The sequence below is a fragment of the Strix uralensis genome, chromosome 11 (genome assembly GCF_047716275.1).
Source record: "Strix uralensis isolate ZFMK-TIS-50842 chromosome 11, bStrUra1, whole genome shotgun sequence".
Lineage (NCBI taxonomy): Eukaryota > Metazoa > Chordata > Aves > Strigiformes > Strigidae > Strix > Strix uralensis.
In genome coordinates, this window is record NC_133982.1 from 23,926,353 (window position 1) to 23,945,750 (window position 19,398).

Sequence of the window (19,398 nt, forward strand, 5' to 3'; positions counted from 1 at the left end):
CCTGGAAGGGTTCAAGGCCAGGTTGGACGGGGCTTTGAGCAACCTGGGCTAGTGGAAGGTGTCCCTGCCTATGGCAGTGGAGGTTGGAAACAGATGATCTTTAAGGTCCCTTCCAACCCAAATCATTCTATGATTCTATGATAAACAAAATTTCTTTGGCCATTCAAATAGCATGTGCTTCAAAAGGAAGAAGCTGTTTACCCCTCAAACTAAAGGAAAACAAAGCCATACTTTTCACTAAAAGGCATCTGAAGTGGGAAACCTCACATAGGAAATATGCTTGAAGACTCATTTTTAAAGAATAATACACCAGAGAAAAAAAGTATTTACCTTTGAGTTGCATGGGTGTTGATATTAATCCCTTTGACCTAACCATGTATTCCCAGTCCATACTGATCTTGACAATTCTGTCCCCATTCAATTCCTACTGGTAGGAAACTTCTCCTCTTTCACTCCACATCACTGGAATATTTGCTAAAGCTCTTCTCCGTGCAACTGTTCTCTTCCCCCACTACTCTCAAGTCCAACTACTTTAGCAGAATTAAAAGCCCAACTAAAACCTATATCAAAAAAGAGCAAGTAAATAGGATGTCTTACTGGGGCTGTGTTGTAACATGCAAACAAAATGCACTGATACTTGTGACTTTACAGAAAACTGCACAGAAAAAAGCATCAATCCAACATATCAAAAATTCACTCTCTGCTAACACAGAAGTTACGTGTTCAGCAAGTAGTCATCACAGACATTTACTCAGATATTATTCTTAACCACCCTCTCTGCCCCTCCAAGTCTGCAAACAAAGCCTTCTACCAAACTTGCTGACCTCCCTGAAAGCGTGAGTTTGAGCCATGGTTTGTTTCACTTATGTTGTTGGGCTAGTGCCCTGGCAGGGAACCAAGGAGAACAATACCTGGCAGGGGACAAGGGCTTCCCATCACTCCGAAAAAAAGAGCATGCTGACCACAGCAGCTCTTCCTGCACCTCTCCTCCTCCTTCCCCTGACCCTCAGAAGAAACCACCACCCCCTACCATCTCCCACCGTGGTACTGACTGTAATGAGGATATGGGCTAATACTCACCATCCTCAACTCTGCTGAACTTCTCTCTGCTCTTCCCTCCCCCATTATACCCAACAAGATGATACTTGCACAGCACCCTGAGAAAGAAGCTTAATTTATTGCAGCACAGAGAAGTGTGAAACATGCCCTAGAAATCCTGAAGGTTCATCAGTGGGCAAGAGGAATCCCTGCATGCACAGCACCATTAAGAGGTTAAACAAGCATAAGCAGTCACCTGCTTGTAGTCTCACTAAAGTTCACAATCCAGAATGGACTTAGTTATAAAGCTGGTTCCCAGGGTTCTTAATGGGGAAAAAAAAAGAAAAAAAAAATCACTAAATTCACAGGATACACAATGTAAAACAGATGACATGGCTCATGTGCAACCCTAGATTCCTTATTTCAGATACATTCTCTTTTGTTACTATACCTCAGAAGAAAATCCAACTTGTTTTTTCCCTAGAAACAAAGAAGTCATACTTAGCAATAGGCTTGGGAAATGCATTGCTGACTGCTAAGAGAAAAGTGTCAGTGCCCTGTGGTTACTGGGTACTACACACCTGGACAGAGAGAGATTGTATGCCTTCCCACAAAATGCAAAGTGGTTAAATCAAAATAAATGTGTATGGGAAGCAGAAGAACTCCCCTTACTGCTCTTAAAGCAATAAAGTTTTCCAGAAGACTTCTCAGTAAGATTATTTTGTTTACCTTTATTCATAATAAGGATTCTTATATTCAGAACAGATCTGAACGTGTGTGTCATTAGTATTTCACATGTGGAGTGCTTCTTTCCCCATGTGTTCATCCACCTCCATTGACTCACAGAGCTCTCCTCTCCAAATTACCCCTGAGAACATCCTCATACTATCCTATTACATCTTTGCATTTTGAGTCAACATAATGTAGTAATACCATCCCAGATAGCAACTTTAAATAGCTTTGGTCCCAAAGGTAACATTAAAAGGTAATGCAACAATCACTTGCCAAAAGAACTAGTCAGGCCCATTTAACAATGAAGAAAATGAATTAATATACGAGTTTGATTTGATTTGGTCAGAATAACACTGAATTGTCAAGAACAGCTGGAGAATCTTCATTAGTCTTGCAACTCAATTATACTGTTTACAAGTAGCCTTTATAGAAAAATGCCACGTCCAACCTTGGCACAGTTATGCAAGAGAAACTGCACATGGCTTTGGCTGTGTGGTTATAGGTGTAGTCATCCCACCCTGCATGGGACCAGCAGAAAAAGGAATGTGTAATGAATGTGAAGTCTTCCAAAGTCCAACTAACCTACCCAAGTCCAAGAAGCACTCTTCTGTATTTGCATTCACTCAAGTTTATAGTCATCCTTAATTGCCTACTTATACATGAAGTTTTTGTACTGGGTAGTACAAAGGTAACCATGCAATTGTACATGCACTTCTAAACCAATTTAAACTTAAAAACTGGCTTCTGTCTAAACATTAAATACAAATGACCTGCAAAGACTGAACAATTTACTACCACCTTGAAAGACAGGGATGTGAGACACCTTTGAAAAATCTAAAAAACAGTTTACCAAGTATCACATCAGAATGGAGAGTAGTTACTATAGCTATAATTACAGTTAAACTGCAAGACCCTATTGACTAAAAGAACAGCTAGCAACTGCCAGACTGTTACTCTAACCTTGCTTCTGATAGGATAAAAGGCTATGGCTATTTCACCACCATTTAACAGTTGCTATTAGTAGACATTTGTCAAAATAACAAACATTTTGTAAACAGTGAAGCAGACAGGGCAAGTTCTTTTAACAAATGTCATATAGCTGGTTTGTTCCCGTCAGTTACCGTTTTCAGAGAAGACTTCTAATTTTAATAAGCAGAATTTCATTTGGCAACAAACTCGCATCTCTCATGAGAATCTGTATTTATAAATGTTAGCTTATTTTTAAAAACATTTAGAAGCTGGCAGACCTCAGATCCAATAATAGTTTCAACACCGCCCTCAACAACAAAGTCCAATCTAATATGCTTCAGCCCAGGGATCTGATCTGGCATGCCAAAGTTTCTCACTTCAGCCAGTAAAGAATACAAACAGAAGGGTCAGTTGTATAGCCCAAGCCTATGGGCTTGGTGTATCCACAAGCCCCCAAATATCCACCTAAATGCCACTCCAGCAGCATCTGTTTTAGCAGCAAGAGTCCCGTGGAAGGCGGCCAGTATGGACAACACCAACCAAACAAAAAGAAAATGGCCAAGTTGTTACTAGTACGGTCCTCTCTCTGTGGAACAGGCATGCAGTGCAGAACTCTCACTGCTGAACACCGCTAAAAGCACTCTTCCAACACAAAAGCTACGTCTACAACAGGAGGGCTTGCCTCACTGTCGACATCTAGGTACAAGTTGCAGAACAGGTAGGAAAACTTTAACATAAGCAGGCATTTCAAACCAAAACTTAAAGATTTTTCCAATTCTACAAATGCATATCCTTAGATTGGGGGGGGGGGGGGGGGGGGATTAAAGCACCTAGAAGCTAAGAATTCTTCTAAGTTTTTGTAGTAGAAATTTAATAAAACAGATATTCCCATTTCTTGGGTGCAAGGGCAGAGCTGTATTGAAAGCATCCAGACTCCACCCTCAATTAAAAAAGCAGCTCATATTCCTGTTCCCTCATTCTCATCCACTGCATCTTATATATATTTTTTATATATATATTTTTATATATATATATATCTATCTCCTGTGTTATCAGGACAAATCTGCTCTCCCCAAAGATTAGAGCTAGATAGCTTCATGCCTTATAAATGGAATCTGAGTGTAATATCCTGACCACCTGTCAGTTTGGTCAGGTTTTTTATCCTAAACAGTTTAGGGTTTTCTTTCTTTTAAAGTATAAACTGGTTTTATTTGAAAGTAATCCACATAGGAAAAGCATACACCCCCCACCCTTTCCTGGCCGTCAGAGCCAGCCTCCCTGGCCAGGCGCACGTGCCCCTGCACAGCGGAGCGTGTTTGCCAGCACGGCTTCCTCTGGGGCCAGGGCCAGGGCCCAGCGTCACCTCCAGCTCATTATCACCCAACCTGCACTTACCTGTGGCAACCAAGCCCGAAGCATTGCCCAAACGCTTTTGGAGTGACAGCTCCACTAAGCAGGAAGCACCTCATTTCCAGTTTATTACTTTGTTTACTGGCTACATCGTTCCACCACGGAAAAGTTTAAGTGCTTCATGACATTTCACTGAGAAGATATAATAAAATTAAAGTGTCTGTATCACAGTGCAATATAGGACACCAAAATACCACTCATCTTTTTTCAAAGGATATTTTCACTTCCTGATCTGCATACTCTGTAGCACATCATCTTTGCTAAGAAGTTCTCCACAAAGTTTTATGCCCTGTATTAACTCTGTAAAGGATTAAGTCTTTAAAAACAAGGACCTTATCCAGATCGCCTAACTTAACAGCTAACTCCAGAACTCCCAAACACACTGGTTCAGCTCACTTCCCCCCAATCCCATGCCTCATTCCTCCTAAGAATTTGAAGAAAAGCACTCAACCTACTGTTCATTAATCTCTCCTCCATTTTTCCTCACAGAAAAATCCAGAAATCCTTCAGCTACATTTCCAACCGAAGGTAGCAAACAGTCTTCTGTTGAACCCAAAGAGTTAGTTCTTTCTGTACCAAACAAGGTAGAAGAAAGTCTCTCTTAACCCAGTTACTACAAACAGACCCGGAGGCACATATCCGAGTTTGACTTGCAAAGAAGGAAGAAGAGAAAACGCAATCTTCAGACTGATTGTTCCTCTCTTGTAGACAGAAAGCCATTTCTTTAAATTAGGATAATCTCAAGGAGGGAATTAATGCTTCAGAAAGTAAGAGACAACTGCTTTTTGCTTAATTTGTAAGTGAAAACAGAATAGTCTCTACACAGAGAACACACAGCAGAGGAATAAACAAAGCAAGGTAATAAAAAAGTAAGAAAAGACTAGAATAAGGTGATAAAAACCAGCCAGCATGCATTTAGAGGCAAACAAGCCTGTCTTCCTCCTTTAACTGATCACTCATGCAGTGAGGGGGAGGGAGGAGGAAGGAGCAGTAATGCTGAGCTATTTAGACTATAGTAAGACTTTTGATGTCTTGTAACATTCCCACAGTAAAATATGACTATACTGTAGATTCGTCTAAACCACAAGATTTTTTCCAGTTGTGCACCAAGTGTACTCTAAGAGTACATAACAAGCCCTCTGAGTTTGGCAGCAAGCTATCACCCTGACATTATGCAATGTTTTCATTAACTCCGATGGTGAAACAGTGTGTTTATACAGTTTATGAACAAAGCTGAACTGGAAGAGTTTGCAAGCACTCTGCTACAAAGCCTAGTTCTGTCTTCCAAACTCAATAAACTGGTGAAGCGATCAGAAGTCATTAGAACGAAGTTCAATAGAAGCAAGAGCAAAGCTCTGTACTTCAGAAAGGAAACAGCGGTCCAAACATGCAACATGAAGCAGCTGACTAGGCAGCTGTACTGCAGAGACTAAATCGTGATGATATCATGGATCAAAGCTAGGTAAGCTGATACGTTGTTACTGCAGAAAGACAAAAAAACAAAACTCAAACAAGGTCCCTCCAAAAACACTGTATGTAAGAAAGGGAGATAAATCATTCCTCTCACTGGCACTGGTGAGGCCTCAGCTGAAACAACGTGACCACTGTATTTTAAGATGCTTCAACACTTCACTTTAAGAATCGCAGCGTAGGAAAGGTAAAGCCAAGCCAGCAGCTATCAGTATTTTAGTTACCGCATTCTCTACACCCGGTATAGAAGTAGTTACGTGATTATGCTTAGAGCAACCACTGCCCTTCTACACTGACACCCCACCTCATGGGTAAGTCCTGAGCGATGCTCATGAGAAGCGTCCGGTCAATGCTCTGTGCCTTTGCATGGCAAAGGAGTAAGTCCCCATTTTTACCTGCACTTTCAAACCTCTCTTCCTCACTTGCAAAACTGCTGCGTAGGTTTGCTATGCAACACTCCGCATTCCATCTCCTCTATGCCGCTCTCGTGTACTGCATGTTTCTATCTGTAATTTTCAAACTTTATTACAAAAGAAGGTAAGTACCTTAGGGCCAAATTTCCCTTTTTTCTTCATTTCTGCTCATCCCTCTCATCTCTTGAAATTAAAATACAACATTTCCCACTGTTAAAAAAAGTGGTTGCACATTTAGATCTCCCCTTTTTTTCTCCTGCACCACTTATTTTTGCTGGCGATAACAAGAATTGTATTGGTAATTATGACAAAGGCTAAACCATACCTTCTCCCGACATGCCTGGACATTACAATCTTAGTAAGTACAGTTTTAAGCTTAATTCTAACTACAAGAACTACATCTCTCTGCTCCAACTGGATTCTGATACACTATTTGCAAGAATGAAAAAGCCCCAAAACATTTCAAGTCTTTTTTAAGTCTGTTTGTTTAATGTTTCACTTGGTGTGCAGATTTGCAGTCTTCTCAGGATTTTGAGGGTCACTAGAGAAGTGAAGACCATGGCAGGCTGAGTGGTCTGCTTCTCCCCTGTCCTTTGCTATTAATTTCCAACGATTGTAAGCAGGTGACTGCACACTTGACTGTTTGTATCCTGTGGTGCAGCTGCTATGCAGAAAGCAGCACATGTAAACATTTGCATGATTTGTGCCTCCTAAGAGTCTCTGTGGGCGCATGTGGCATTTAGGCAGCACTTTCACAACCCCCTTTGTGCATGGTACTGCTCTGTTACATTAGCACACAGTTAAGCTAGAGGTATCTACTAAAATGGCTGGAGATACTCTCCAATGTTTGGCAAGATCCATGATTTATTTCAAGATTTTTTGTTAGTTATCTCAAAATAATTTCAAGACATTACTTCTGAAGGGTTTCACCCAGTTTGTGAGAGACATCTCAATTTCTTAACTGTCAGGTCAGGGAAAAAAAAACCAACACACAGCAACCCAACAACCTAATAACTTGCTTTCTTTAGAAATTTGGTTCACTCTACACCAGATTGGTTAAAAAAGGCATCTGATCGTTTATCATACTGCAAGTAAAAATGTTTCCAACGTTCTAACTTTTTCTGCCTAAAAATTAAACAAAAGAATAGACAAAGGTCATACAGAGGTTTTGAATTGCTACAGCAGAACATTTTAAAACTGCAAATATTGACTTGGGTTTTACCTGGCTATTTTGAAATTTTATTTCACCTTGACAGTAAATAGTTTTCAAACTTTAGGGTCTGGTATTAAAATCTAAAGAGATTCTAAAATCAACCTGCCTTGCTGCAATCGATCAGATGAAGGTTTAAGCAATTAAGAAACAAGGAAAGCAAAGAGAAAAGCCCATTTCAAATCCCTCGTATTTAAACCCCATTAATTTATGCATATGTTTATGATAATTTCTGTACTATCTATGCTATCGTCACACCATATAATCCTTACAACATACACATACAAGAAATCCACTTAAGAGTGGTCATTTATGCGGTGTTGCTATTAGCAGACATGTCATTAACAGACCTAATTAAGATGTGTATGTCATGTAAGTGTTAGTATTTAATACACAGATATCTAAGCTGTATTAAAGAGTTTCTCAAAACACCAAAGTGATTATAACACCCCCAAAAAAGTGGTTTTAAAACTGAAAGTAAACGGGTAAACAATACAATCATCAAAACTTTAAGAAACCAAAATAGCTAAGCAAGACTTTTCATTAAAAAAATTAACATTCATAATTCTACGATGAGCACTCATAAGATTTGTTCTGAAAAATAATCTTGCTTTAACTAACAGGAATCAATAATCACTGCTCATGTGGATCAAAATAGAAGTCATGACATATTTTCAACTCTAGGGGCATCAGCAGCTGTTGCTATACTGCAAAAGAGCTGAAGTGTTATATACGTAGACAGTCGACTTTATTTTTCTGTAAAACCAGATGTCAGTAATTCAGATAAGATGTAACCCAATGATCGTGAAAAATTAATATTTCAGCACGCTTGTTACGATACATCTCCTTTATAACTGGAACAAAAAACACTGTCCGGTTATAAAACAACACTGATGGAAGTTCTGGTTATTTTCAGGGTGTTTTTCAGCTACGTTTTGACATTTTTGTACATGTGCTGCCATTGTCTGTCGATGCCCGATTTGCCTTTGACCGACTCCCGCCTCAGCACTGCAGTTCTCTGCTAACAGGCCGACTGTCTTTGACACACAAACTGCAGCATTCCCAGAGCAAAAGCAGTTTGCTACGCCGTCTCCCTTCCATCCAACCAAGACAATGGAAAGCCGAAGGGCAGGCAGGACAACGGGCTGTAACCACCTTCGCAGGGTACCCGCCAGTATCCCACTCCCATCAGCATTTCCCGAGTTGAACCTGGATCGCTCCCATCCCCCAAAAGTGACAGGGGGAGGGGATAAGGAGATAGAGCGATAACACCGAAACAAAATACCAGGATACTTCTAATCCTAGGAAGAAAGGAAAAAAGAAAAAAATATATCTTGATAAACCGTTTACCTCGTTCCGGCTTCATTTTCTCCGTTTCCTCTGAGAGGTCTGAAAGGAGCCGAAGTGCTCTGCTGCCCTCCCCGCGAGGACTGGCTGTCGCTGCCTCCAGCTAGCGATAGGAATTATTTCTCGCGTGTAAAAACAATAAGCCGGAGGCCGGTCGCGCGGCCGGGGGCTCGCCCGACCCCGCCGCTAGCAGCTGGGCCCGCCGGCAGGCAGGCGGGCGGCGGCCGGCCGGGGGAGGCTGAGCGCCGGCGGCCTCTCCCCGCGCCCGGCCAGGGTGTCCTTCCGTGACACGGCGCCGAGCGGGGCTATTTATAACCTGCCGGGGAAAAAAATCCCACAACAACAGACCTCGGCTCACCCCCGGCCGCGCCGGCTCTGAGTCACCGCGGCCCCGGGCGATGGCAGCCCCGGCCGGAGTCCCCTCCCTCCCGAGGAGGGCAGCGAGCGGCGCCCCCCCCCCCCCCGCCCCGTCACCGGCCAGCGGCTGGCGGCGGGGGGCTGCCCGGCACCTTCATCCCTGGCCCCGCCGCTGCCGCCCGGGCTGCCGGGCCGTGACCCCCGCGCTTCGCCCCGGTCAGACAGCCCGCCCCCCCCGCCGCCGCGGAGCGCTGCTCTCCATGGCTCTGCCTCCTGCCCTTCCTCCTCCTCGCCGCTGACTAACTCCCCTCCTCTCCGCCGGGCACTCCCCGCCTCCCGCCGAGCGGGGCACACACATCACAGCCCGGCGGCAGCGGGCAGGGCGGCTGGGCCGCGGGGGGGACCCCGCCACGCTCGGCCGCCTCGCCGGCAGCGGGCAGCGCGGCAGTCACCCGCCGGGACCGCGGGACCCCGCCGCGCCGCGCGCCCGCCCCGCCCCTCGCGCGCCTCACGTGCCCCTCGCCGGCCAATCCCCTGCCTTCACTTCCTGCCGGGCTGCCCGCCCGCCGAGCAACTCGGTTGCCATGGCAACAGCGCGCCGGCCCGACTGGGGCCTGCCGGCGGTGGCGGGCCCGGCCCGGCCCAGCCCGCCACCCTGCCGGTTTGTCGGTTTACTCAAACGGCATGTTCCCCTCCTACCTTTCCCCCAAGTATCTCGGCAGGCAGGTTCCCGCCCCGTGGAGGAGAGCGGCCCCTCACTCACCCGGCCCCGGCGGAGGCTGGCGCGGCCCCTCAGCGCGCTCTTGCGAAGGGCCGTTCCCGTACTGCCGTCAGCCGCTCGCCGCCTCTGCCTCTTCGCCCAGGACAGCCGCCCCGGTGCTGCCACGCTGGCCCCCAGGATTTCCACGCGTGCCCATTGCTGCAGGGATTTATAGAGAGAGACGTACAGGCGCCCGTTGAGCGGTGATTCAAAGTGTGAACGGCCCGACCCGCGGGAGGTTGTGTCCCCGCCCGCTCACACCGCCCGGCCGGAGGAGCTGCGAAGGAGGGGAGGGGGCCTCGTTTGTGTCCCTGGCCCCAGGGGACAGGCCGCTGCCCTCATGCCTTCCCTCACACGCCCATCGGCTGCCCTGCCTGGCAGCCCTGGGCTTGACGCTCACTTTACACTGATAACTATTTTGTGCGGAGAAACAATGGAGTCAGCTGGGCTGTGGTTACACAACCGCCTTAATCCAGCAGAAATTCAAGTTTCCCCGAAAGGGACGGGCCTGCGCCATCCCCCATTTCAAGGCCTGCGCGGCAGCCTGGCAAAGCAGGTCAGGAGCCGGAGCTGCTGAATGCGAACCTCCCCGCGGCTGCCGCCCTGCCTGGGCCCCGAGCCCACGCCGTCCGGGTGCAGGCACCCTGCTAATGCCACCACAGAAAACGGGGGAGCACCTGGTGCTAGGGCTCCCTCCTTCACCAGGGGCCCAGATCTAGGCAGGCTAAAGCGGCTGTGGTGCCACAGCCTCGTGACAGTAAGGCCTTTCAGGGGAAGACCCTAGACTTGGGAACTGCAGCAGTGCCAGGGAAAGCCCCACAGGCAGCAGCTCTATTACTCTGAGTTGGACTCAGAAAAGACAGATGAGATGATACAGGCCTCTCTCTTGCTTTAATGTGGTCCTATAGTTGGGATATACACAGACACCGCCACACCTCCAGTCATTACATTGGCAATTCCCTGCCACTGTGATTATTGTTTACAAACACTTCCATCTTATAGACTGAGCCCTATGGGGGGCACTCACTCCCTACAACAAGATGATTTATAAATATGCACATCTTCTGCCCTTTCTATAGAGAAAAAATGCACATGGGTCAGTCAACACCCCGTCATTTCTGGTGTGCCAGGATCCTCACAGATCCATATACACCGAGGAACTGTGTAGCCACCCTCTTCTCGCAGCTAGCTGAGCAGCCACTGAAGATACTGCAAAGAATGTGAAGTTCCAGAACAACTCATTTCTACATTGTTTGGCTCAGATGAGCTGCACCTATTTCCCTCTCTTGTTTATCAGCTGTACATCATTACACTGGGAGGTGCTTCACAGAATAAACTGTCCGGTAAACACCTCTCATTTCAGTCATGCCCTGCAATACATAGGCAAGTAGGAGGGTATCACATGCAGTGCTTTGATATTACACTCATAAGTACATGAGTGTCACTTCTGTTGCTGTGTGACTGCTGTAGATGTGTTTGGTAATTACAGATCTCACAGCTCACTGCCGGATGCAATATAATTGCAAATGTGGCAATCCAGAATTATAAAAGGAGGAATTTGACTGAGCAGTAAATAGTGTAGATGTGTGTATGTTAAGTTCAGCATGACTACACTGGGCATGATTCAGCCACCTGTCAGATCCTCCTACCAGTGATAGTCATCCTAATGAAAAGTCACATCCTTTAGGCCACTAATTGTTGCTGTAAGACATTGCAAATTAGTTTGTAGCTTGTTCTACTATTGGTTTTACAGTCAAAATCAAATCTGCCTTTCTACTGTTTAACTACAACTGTAGCTATTTAATTGGTATGCTTCACATAATATTTTTTAATGCTCTTTAAGTCTTAATCTCACTTCAGCACTTTTTTATAAACAGCTCACCAGACATACGTAAACCCAACTTACAAGAAAATGCTCTCTCAAAGCACTTTTTCCATAGTGTTTTCTTAATGAATGAGCCAAGTAGTAAGTGCACAGTTCCCCATTACTTCATAGTTTTTAGGAGTTCAAGCCAATGGGAAATGTAAGTGCCAGCATGAAAACCACTTATCATAAAAAAAAGTTCTAAGGGATGTGACAAGAGTAAGCCAGGTCTGGTGTGCAGTCCAACTCTATGTGACTGCATAGGAGATTTCAGGGTCAGCTTCCCTTCTTGAGTAGAACCATTTCTGGACCCAGAGAGCGATGGGTATGTCTGAGATACATACTTCAGATCCTGCTTCACTTCACAGAAGAACAGTTTCCCTTTTGACCAGATAGACATATAACAGATCTGAAAGAAGCAAAAAAAATTGAGAATTATTAGTGAGATCTAATTATACAAAATTTCATGCATAATATTAAAAGCAAAATAGGGGTAAACATCCCAAACAAATTTGTGAACTTAGTTTGGCTAAACTGACTAAGAATGGCCTTGAACTCATAACTTTCCTCCCAGTCACCATCCAAATGAGGCCTGCATGAATACACAGAGAAAATATGGCATAAGGGGCTTCAACCATGGGAATTTGCTTACACATACTTGGAAATTTTTTGAGAATGATGACAGTACTGAAATGCATTTCTGACCTCAGAAGCTGAACATCAAGTTAAAACATCTGAAAAGCTTATGGCTGCATTACACATCACACAAAAGCAGGATTAGCTTAGAAACACTAACAGAACTTTAACTGCCCTCCCACCACCGAGTCTAGACCAACACGCACTTCTGGGAGCAGAAGCAGGGACAAAACCAGGTTTCTTACCAGCTTGTGTCTCATGGCTGATTAACTTTGGTGTCTAGACAGGTGAGAGCTTAGGCTGCAGCATCCGTGCAGTCAAAGCGGCTCTTGCACATACAGTCTCCAGTGTTGAAAACTCTGAGTTTCAGTGGCAGCCTCTTTCTCAGTGGAAACCTTAAGAGGGCCACTCTACCTCCTTTTCCTGAAATGCATCAGACCTTTCTTTTCTTATGACCACTACCCATGTGTGAAGCCTGGCTGAAACTGGCCACTGGATTTTTAAAAAAATCCCTACTTGGGACAGCATGACACAGTGTTGTCACATAAGCCTTGTTCATATAGATTTTTTTTTTTTTTTAAATTAAGATAAATGTATGGCTGTGTTTTCTTTTTGAACTTTAGCACTTTGTGCTTTTTGGCATGGTCCCTGCAACCTGGAACAGAGTGTATTTAGGTTATATGCCCCAGTGTCTTTTCAGCTTTAGCTGTCAAAGAAGTGATGTCCAATGCAGCAGATCAAGATTCCTGTGATTCCTGGAGACAATTACTGCCTGCCACGTGACGTGGCACAACTGCTTTTGACATGGCTGCCACCTCCATGGTATAAAGCCACCACACTTGGGAGAATATTACAGCCAAAGGGTGAAGACAATCAGAAATAGACTAGAAGATGCAGTATAAAATGAAATAAATTTGAAATGTGCTAAAAAAACCCAAACCAAACTATGAAGAATCAACTGTAATTTAATTGTCACCAGTACTAACCACTGTGGAAAGAGTATTAAAATAGAAACAAGTTATGTGCTTGTAGGAATTTATTAGTCTGCATGAACTAATAAATTCCTACAAGCTGTTGCTGAAACTGAGAGAATTATAAACCAATGTAATTAAAATAGCAATACATTCTGAAAGTTTAGTTTTAGGGGTTATAACCATTTTGGGTTTGTTTTTTAATTGATCAGTATATGCAGGTAAGTGGGTCTAGTTGAATGTAAGAGAATTCATCATAATTCTTTCTCAAGATACCAATAACCACAATAACAAGGGTAGCTTGAGAAAATGGTCCTCTGTATGTATGCCTACCTTTGTGTTACCGCCATTGGCTTCCATCTCCGATAATTCCAAGTATATGTTTTAACCCCATTCATCTTTATTTAACAGCTAGATTTAAGTATTTTAGTAGCATCAACCCAACCATATTCAAAAATACGTTAAAAATGCCCAAACTGCATTTCCTATCCTTACAGTTTCCAGGTAACATGGCTCATTATGTCATGCATCTGAGAGGTGCTAAGGCAGTGCTTCCCAAGTCCCTCCACTTACTTTGTTTCATGCTGATCTGAGAGGCAGGAAGACCTTGGTGGTGGGAGCCACAGAGGAGGTTTTGTTCTGTATTCATCTCCAGCCCGTGCAGAAGTTCCTCCACAAAGCTTATCACCAGAATAATTTTGAACAGCCCTCAGGCCTCTCTCAGTTACATTTGGAGCTTCCCTCAGGATCAAAGGGAGAAAAGTAAATTAATCTCATATTTTCATTTTCAGTACCCAAACACAGACTGTCCTATCAGAAAGTCTGGCAAGATAGGCTATACTTGTTCTACAGAGTACTACGTGATGAGAACTCTCTGTACTGGGTACATGCTGATACAGTTGTACATAGGGATAGGAAATTAAACCCTTCAACCCAGGATGTCCAACATTAGCCTGTAACGATATTTGTGCATTTAAATAAAACAGCCTGATTTTCAAATGAAAAATCATCTCCAGCTCCCATTGACTTCAGCAGAATTTGTCAATCCACAGCATTTTTAAAAACCAGTTCACCTCTACTCAGGTTCCTAATTATGGAATTAGGCACCTAATTTTAGATACTTATTTTTGAAAATTTTGGCCTATGGGCTTGATTCTCATCTTGTTACATCAGCTCTCCCTGGTTTAAATGTGTCAATTAAGTCAGTGGAGTTACTTCTACAGGAAACCTGCCCCATGACTGGAAAATCAAGAACTGCAACAGAGTAGGAACAGCAGTATTTCAGCTTTCTTTCTTAGAAATACACAAATCATGGTCCTGGTGCTAAATATTTTGAAGAGAGTAAAACAAACATAACAAGTGTAAATCAACAGGTGCTCTACTGTTAGACCCTGGTGTCTGCTAACAGGGATTTATCTTTTCATATAGTTCCTACCAAAAACCTCCATTGCTTAATTTCACTACTAATTGGCCCTTTTAAAATAAAAATATATAGCTATTATCATGTTTTTACCTCTTAAATTCACTTATTGAAATTAGTAAAATGACATCTGGTTGGGTTTTTTTCCCCTTGTGTGCTCTCAAATTCCTTGATTTTCCAAGTAGTACTTTCTCACTGGAGACACAGCCAAGACTAAGTTGAGAAGGAACTATGAGAACAACAGAGCAGCAATTGCACTCCTCTCAAAAAGAAAGCTTATCCTCCTCACCAGAAATAATTTCCTGGGCTCAACACTTTGCTACTAAACCTTGTTTATATACAGGAGATTCCTTCAGTTAGAAGCAACCTGGTCCCTCTCCTGTGCTGCTCCTCAGGTTCCCCTGATCACATAGGATGCCCTGTGCTGCCTTCACTCTTCTGGCGGCAGTAACAGGAGCTTAGCACCTCTCGGGATGGAATCTCTTCTTCTGCCGCTCTTCCAGAGACTGAGGTCTAGCAGTCAGACCTTCTTGCCAACAGAAATCAAGTCCTTCCTGCATTTCCATAACTCACTTTGGAGACAGTAACTTGTATAATCTCTTCTCTGTTTGAAGCAGCTCCTAAAATGGTATTTCATAAACCTTGTGTGCTTCTCTAGTAACTGATCCATGATGCATAATTAGATACCAGCTCCAAAAGAGAACAGTGCTGTCTCATGTGAAGCGGTGATTGATGGTAATGGAAAAATAGAAGTATGAAGATAAAGACACATAAAGGTCCTACTTTACAAAAAGACTAACCGCCCCTTCTGCATAAATGTCAATCTAAGCAGATATCTACTCAGTAGGATTGCAACAGTTAAGTTTCATTGCATCAGCACTTGACTAATCAGTCAGTAATGCAATGAAAAGTAAACCATCTACTTGTGAATAGATCATTAATTTCTGAGAGGGAAACTATTCTTTTACATAGATATTTTCTGTAGCTGTAATATTCATTCTAGACTGGAAACAGTATTTTTTTTTTCAATATTTTTTCCAAGGGGATTGTGCAAGTTCACTGATGAATGCTAACGTTACACAATGTTTACCCAGGACAAAGCTTGATGGAAACATTAATCAGAAAATATATAGGTCTCCATATTAAAATTGAAGTTTTTGCAGCAACAGCAAGCCCTGACATTCCCTGAACAGAAGCTAGAGGAATATGTTTGCCAAAAGAAACAGCAAGATGTCGCCAACAGTAGAAGGTTTTGGGAAAATAGAAGCACAAGGACTGTTTCCAATCTAGGTCATCTCTCTCCAGTCAGCACTCTGTTTACTTTTGAGCAGGTATATCCAGAAGCTATACCCCTGTTACTCATTGCAGTGATCCAGCAAGAATCCAAGCACCCTGTTTATATTATTTCTATTCATTTCAGTGGAAAGTGAGCACATAACACTTGGAAGGAGGTATTTGGAGTTTTGCAATGCTGTTTTCCTATTGCTAATGGCTTGATCTATCTCGCAATAATTTCCAGCGCAGTTCTGCACAAGTAATTGCACCAAATTAATTGCTGGTGTAACTCCATCTGGTAGGAGTTCATGAAGTTCAACTTCTGATGCCTCTGCCAGCCCTGTTTACTTTCCCTCTCCTACTGCAGCATGGGCCATGGTTTAGCACTGCACCAGTGAGTTGGCGGCACAGCCCAGCCAGCTTCTCCCCGCTCAGGCAGCTCTCTCATCTGCGGCAGGACTCATGTTCACAGCCTTTGCCCTCACGTGCCTCCACTGCTACTGGCTGCTCCACCTGGAGCTTGTACCACAACCATCTTTTGATGACTTTTTCTACATGGCTGTCTGCAGACTTGCCCTCCCATTCAGCCTCTGTCAGGCAGGCCTTTGGACTTGCCAGTTTCAGGCAAGGCTCATCCTCTGTCACATTCGTACCCATTTCATAGAAGAGTCCAGCAGTCACAGGTGAAGCAGAACCAGCATCCCTCCAAAGGGCCATCTTGTCATACATCTCACCCTGCAAGCATAGCTGTTGCACCTGGGAGAAAACTGACACAGTGAGCACATTTGCAACACATTAAGAATTACTACAGCTACACTGCTGAGTGTATTGAAATTACACACAACTTTCCACGAGCACTGTAAATGAAAAGGATAATTCGTTTATGTAGAGCAGCGATTACCTTGCTGGAACAACAAGTCCGGCCCATAGTTCCACCCAGGCTAAATTAATACCACAACTCCTACTAGGCTTGCGAGAGAGTAGGGCAGGAAAGTAGCACGTTGTTAAATACAGGGCAATATTTAGTGTAACCACATGCATGGTTTACAAGAGAAGTTGCATATCACTTACTAAAGTAGTCAGTGAGTTGGGGCTTATTAGGTAAATGCCGGAGCTATTGCAAAACTGCCATGGCCTCATTCTAAAAATTTTAGTTGCGTAGTTATTAGCCAGAGCCCTTCTAATATATTCATGGCTATTTAGTGGCATATACTACATGTTAATAGTGAAGACCGAATGGAAACAGCACTGAACATAAAGTGTTGCACATAGTCATCAGGACTGATTTCTTAATACAGAAGTGTGAAAATTACACAGATTCAGCTTTCACTGGTTCCCTTTTTTTTTTTTTTTTCTTTTTTATATAAAACAGTATTCCCTAGAATTTCACTCATTAGCTGCTGTCCTGTAATTGTCTAGTCCATAGCGAAGAATGCTACAGCCCACCTTGCTTGTTGGCAGGATTGGTTATATCAGTCACGGGGCCCAGCTCCACTCTCTTCATATACCAAAATTTTCTTGATAAAGACCACGCCCACATCTCTCACCCCAAGTGTAGTGTTTGCAAGCTTTACTGTACCTAAACAAAAACAATTTATCTTTTCAGGAGTCTGACATCCTCTGAAAGTGAGAGCAAACTAGCAACTGTAGCAAAAAAAAGATCATTCAAAGCTGAACACTGAAAGGCCTGATTGTAATTCACTGTGTAAAAAAAAATAATAGATCCATGCCTGGCAAATGTCATCAATGGTGAAATCCTTGGCCTTATATACAAAGGTCAACTCCCCTTCATACAGCGGGAGCTAGGGTTTCAACTCAGGGTACATTGGGTAGTGCTTTCTTTGCTAGTTTCACACTAGATCAATTATAATTTTAATCCTTGTGACTGATTTATTCTCATGTTGTATAACATTATTTGAAGGGGAAAGGAAGTTGACATTCAGGGATCTCAAATGAAGGTAATAAAATACGGTACGTATACTAAAAAAGTAAACAAAATTGCAATAAGTTATTAAAATGCTGACGTTTGGATGTCAATTAAAACTTGAAAATTTGAGACATCACTGTACACATTTATAACAAAGTCAACCTTTACTTAATTAGGCTAGGTTATTTTTTTTTTTTAAACTAGCAATACAGTTAGAAAATTGTAGCTGTCTCTGTGCTTACATTGCTTTTGGCTCCTTCTGAATTTCTTAGTTAATTTATTTTCTCTTTAAGCTGTTTAACTGACTTTCTTTCTCTGCACAAAACATAAGCAGCTTCACTGCCTGGAAAACATAGAGCCTGATTGTTCTCCTGCTTACACCAGTTCAAATCAGCAATGATCCCACCAGTCTATAGAATTACATCGATGTAAAGCTGACGTCAGAGAGATAGCAATCAAAGCCCTTGTTTCAAAGTTAATTGTTTTTGCTTAAAAAAAGAAAAGATGAGTACAGAACACATTTGTTCTCCTTCTCAACTGAAATGTCAAAGAAGCGCTGCAGTTTTGGCATCCTATCTGTGTGGGATTTGCACACATGGATCACATTTCAGAAACAGGGCTCTAGTCACAACCCATCGTGCTAAGAGTCCATTTCCTTGATCCGATTTTAAGGAAGGGGAGGGTTTTGCCCCTGTTTGTTTGCTGTCATTGAGAGGACTTTTTCCACTGTCTGGAGCCAGTAGCAAACTGTCATCAGCCATCAGCTTTGTTAAGCTGCAGCAACAAATACATGGCCCATTTAAAGCCATTCCTCAGCTTTGCTTCACCACATCAATCGCTCTGAACATTTAATGCTTTCAGATTTTTCCTTGGCAAATGAAAGAAACATCATACTAAGACTTGCAAACTTTTTTCCCCCCTCTTTAAATAAATATATAAATTGCTTGTGAAAGGGACCGAGTGGAGAAGCTGAGAAGAGGATACATTCACCGAGCTCCTGGCCTCTGAACTGCCTTAGGAGACTGCTATAGACTGCAGCATCTTTAGGGCTGCTCTAACTTATGGCAGGTACCTTCCTGCCATAAACTGTGTGAAGTCACTTTTCTCTGCTTCCTCCATGGCTCTGGCCACTGTAGCACTGAATCTTCATTGCTGCGTTGTTACCAACCTTCTGGATTCACCTCTCCTATGTTTAAAAATCTGTAAGCCAGGTCCTCACTGCGTTGGAAACTCACCGCGGTGACAGCCATCCCTTCCCAAAGCACATTCAGTCGTGCATGGCAGAGGTGAGCCGGGCTCGCAGGGACACCGTGGCATATCCTGCACTGCGGGTGCTGCCAAGGCACCTGTGAACCCTACCACCACCACTGCTCACATTATGCCACGTGCCCACCGACTGCTAACTGGCTGCTCCTGTTTCTGTTTCCCTCTGCAGATTTCAAGCGCTGGTTTCTGTTTGCACTGCGGGACTTCCCCTTCTGATAACAGTCTGCTCCAGCTGCGCAATAGGCACCCAAAAGGTTTACCTGGCAGCAGTTCCAGGTGGTTGTATAACACTGGCTCGACAATGCTTGTATGGCATTAGCAGGGATTAAGCCT

At 43.6% G+C, this 19,398-nt stretch overlaps 1 protein-coding gene across 2 annotated transcripts in view; it reads right to left on the bottom strand.

Annotated features, from left to right (window-relative positions):
- ATOSA (atos homolog A) overlaps nucleotides 1–9,415 on the bottom strand; it is a 49,574-nt gene extending 40,159 nt beyond the window's left edge. For both annotated transcript variants that reach the window (XM_074881023.1, XM_074881022.1), the window contains exon 1: nucleotides 8,593–9,415. In XM_074881023.1, the coding sequence (XP_074737124.1) occupies nucleotides 8,593–8,608 (16 nt within the window). In that variant the 5' untranslated portion in view covers nucleotides 8,609–9,415. The remainder of the gene's footprint in view (nucleotides 1–8,592) is intronic.
- Between the last annotated feature and the right edge of the window lie 9,983 nt (nucleotides 9,416–19,398).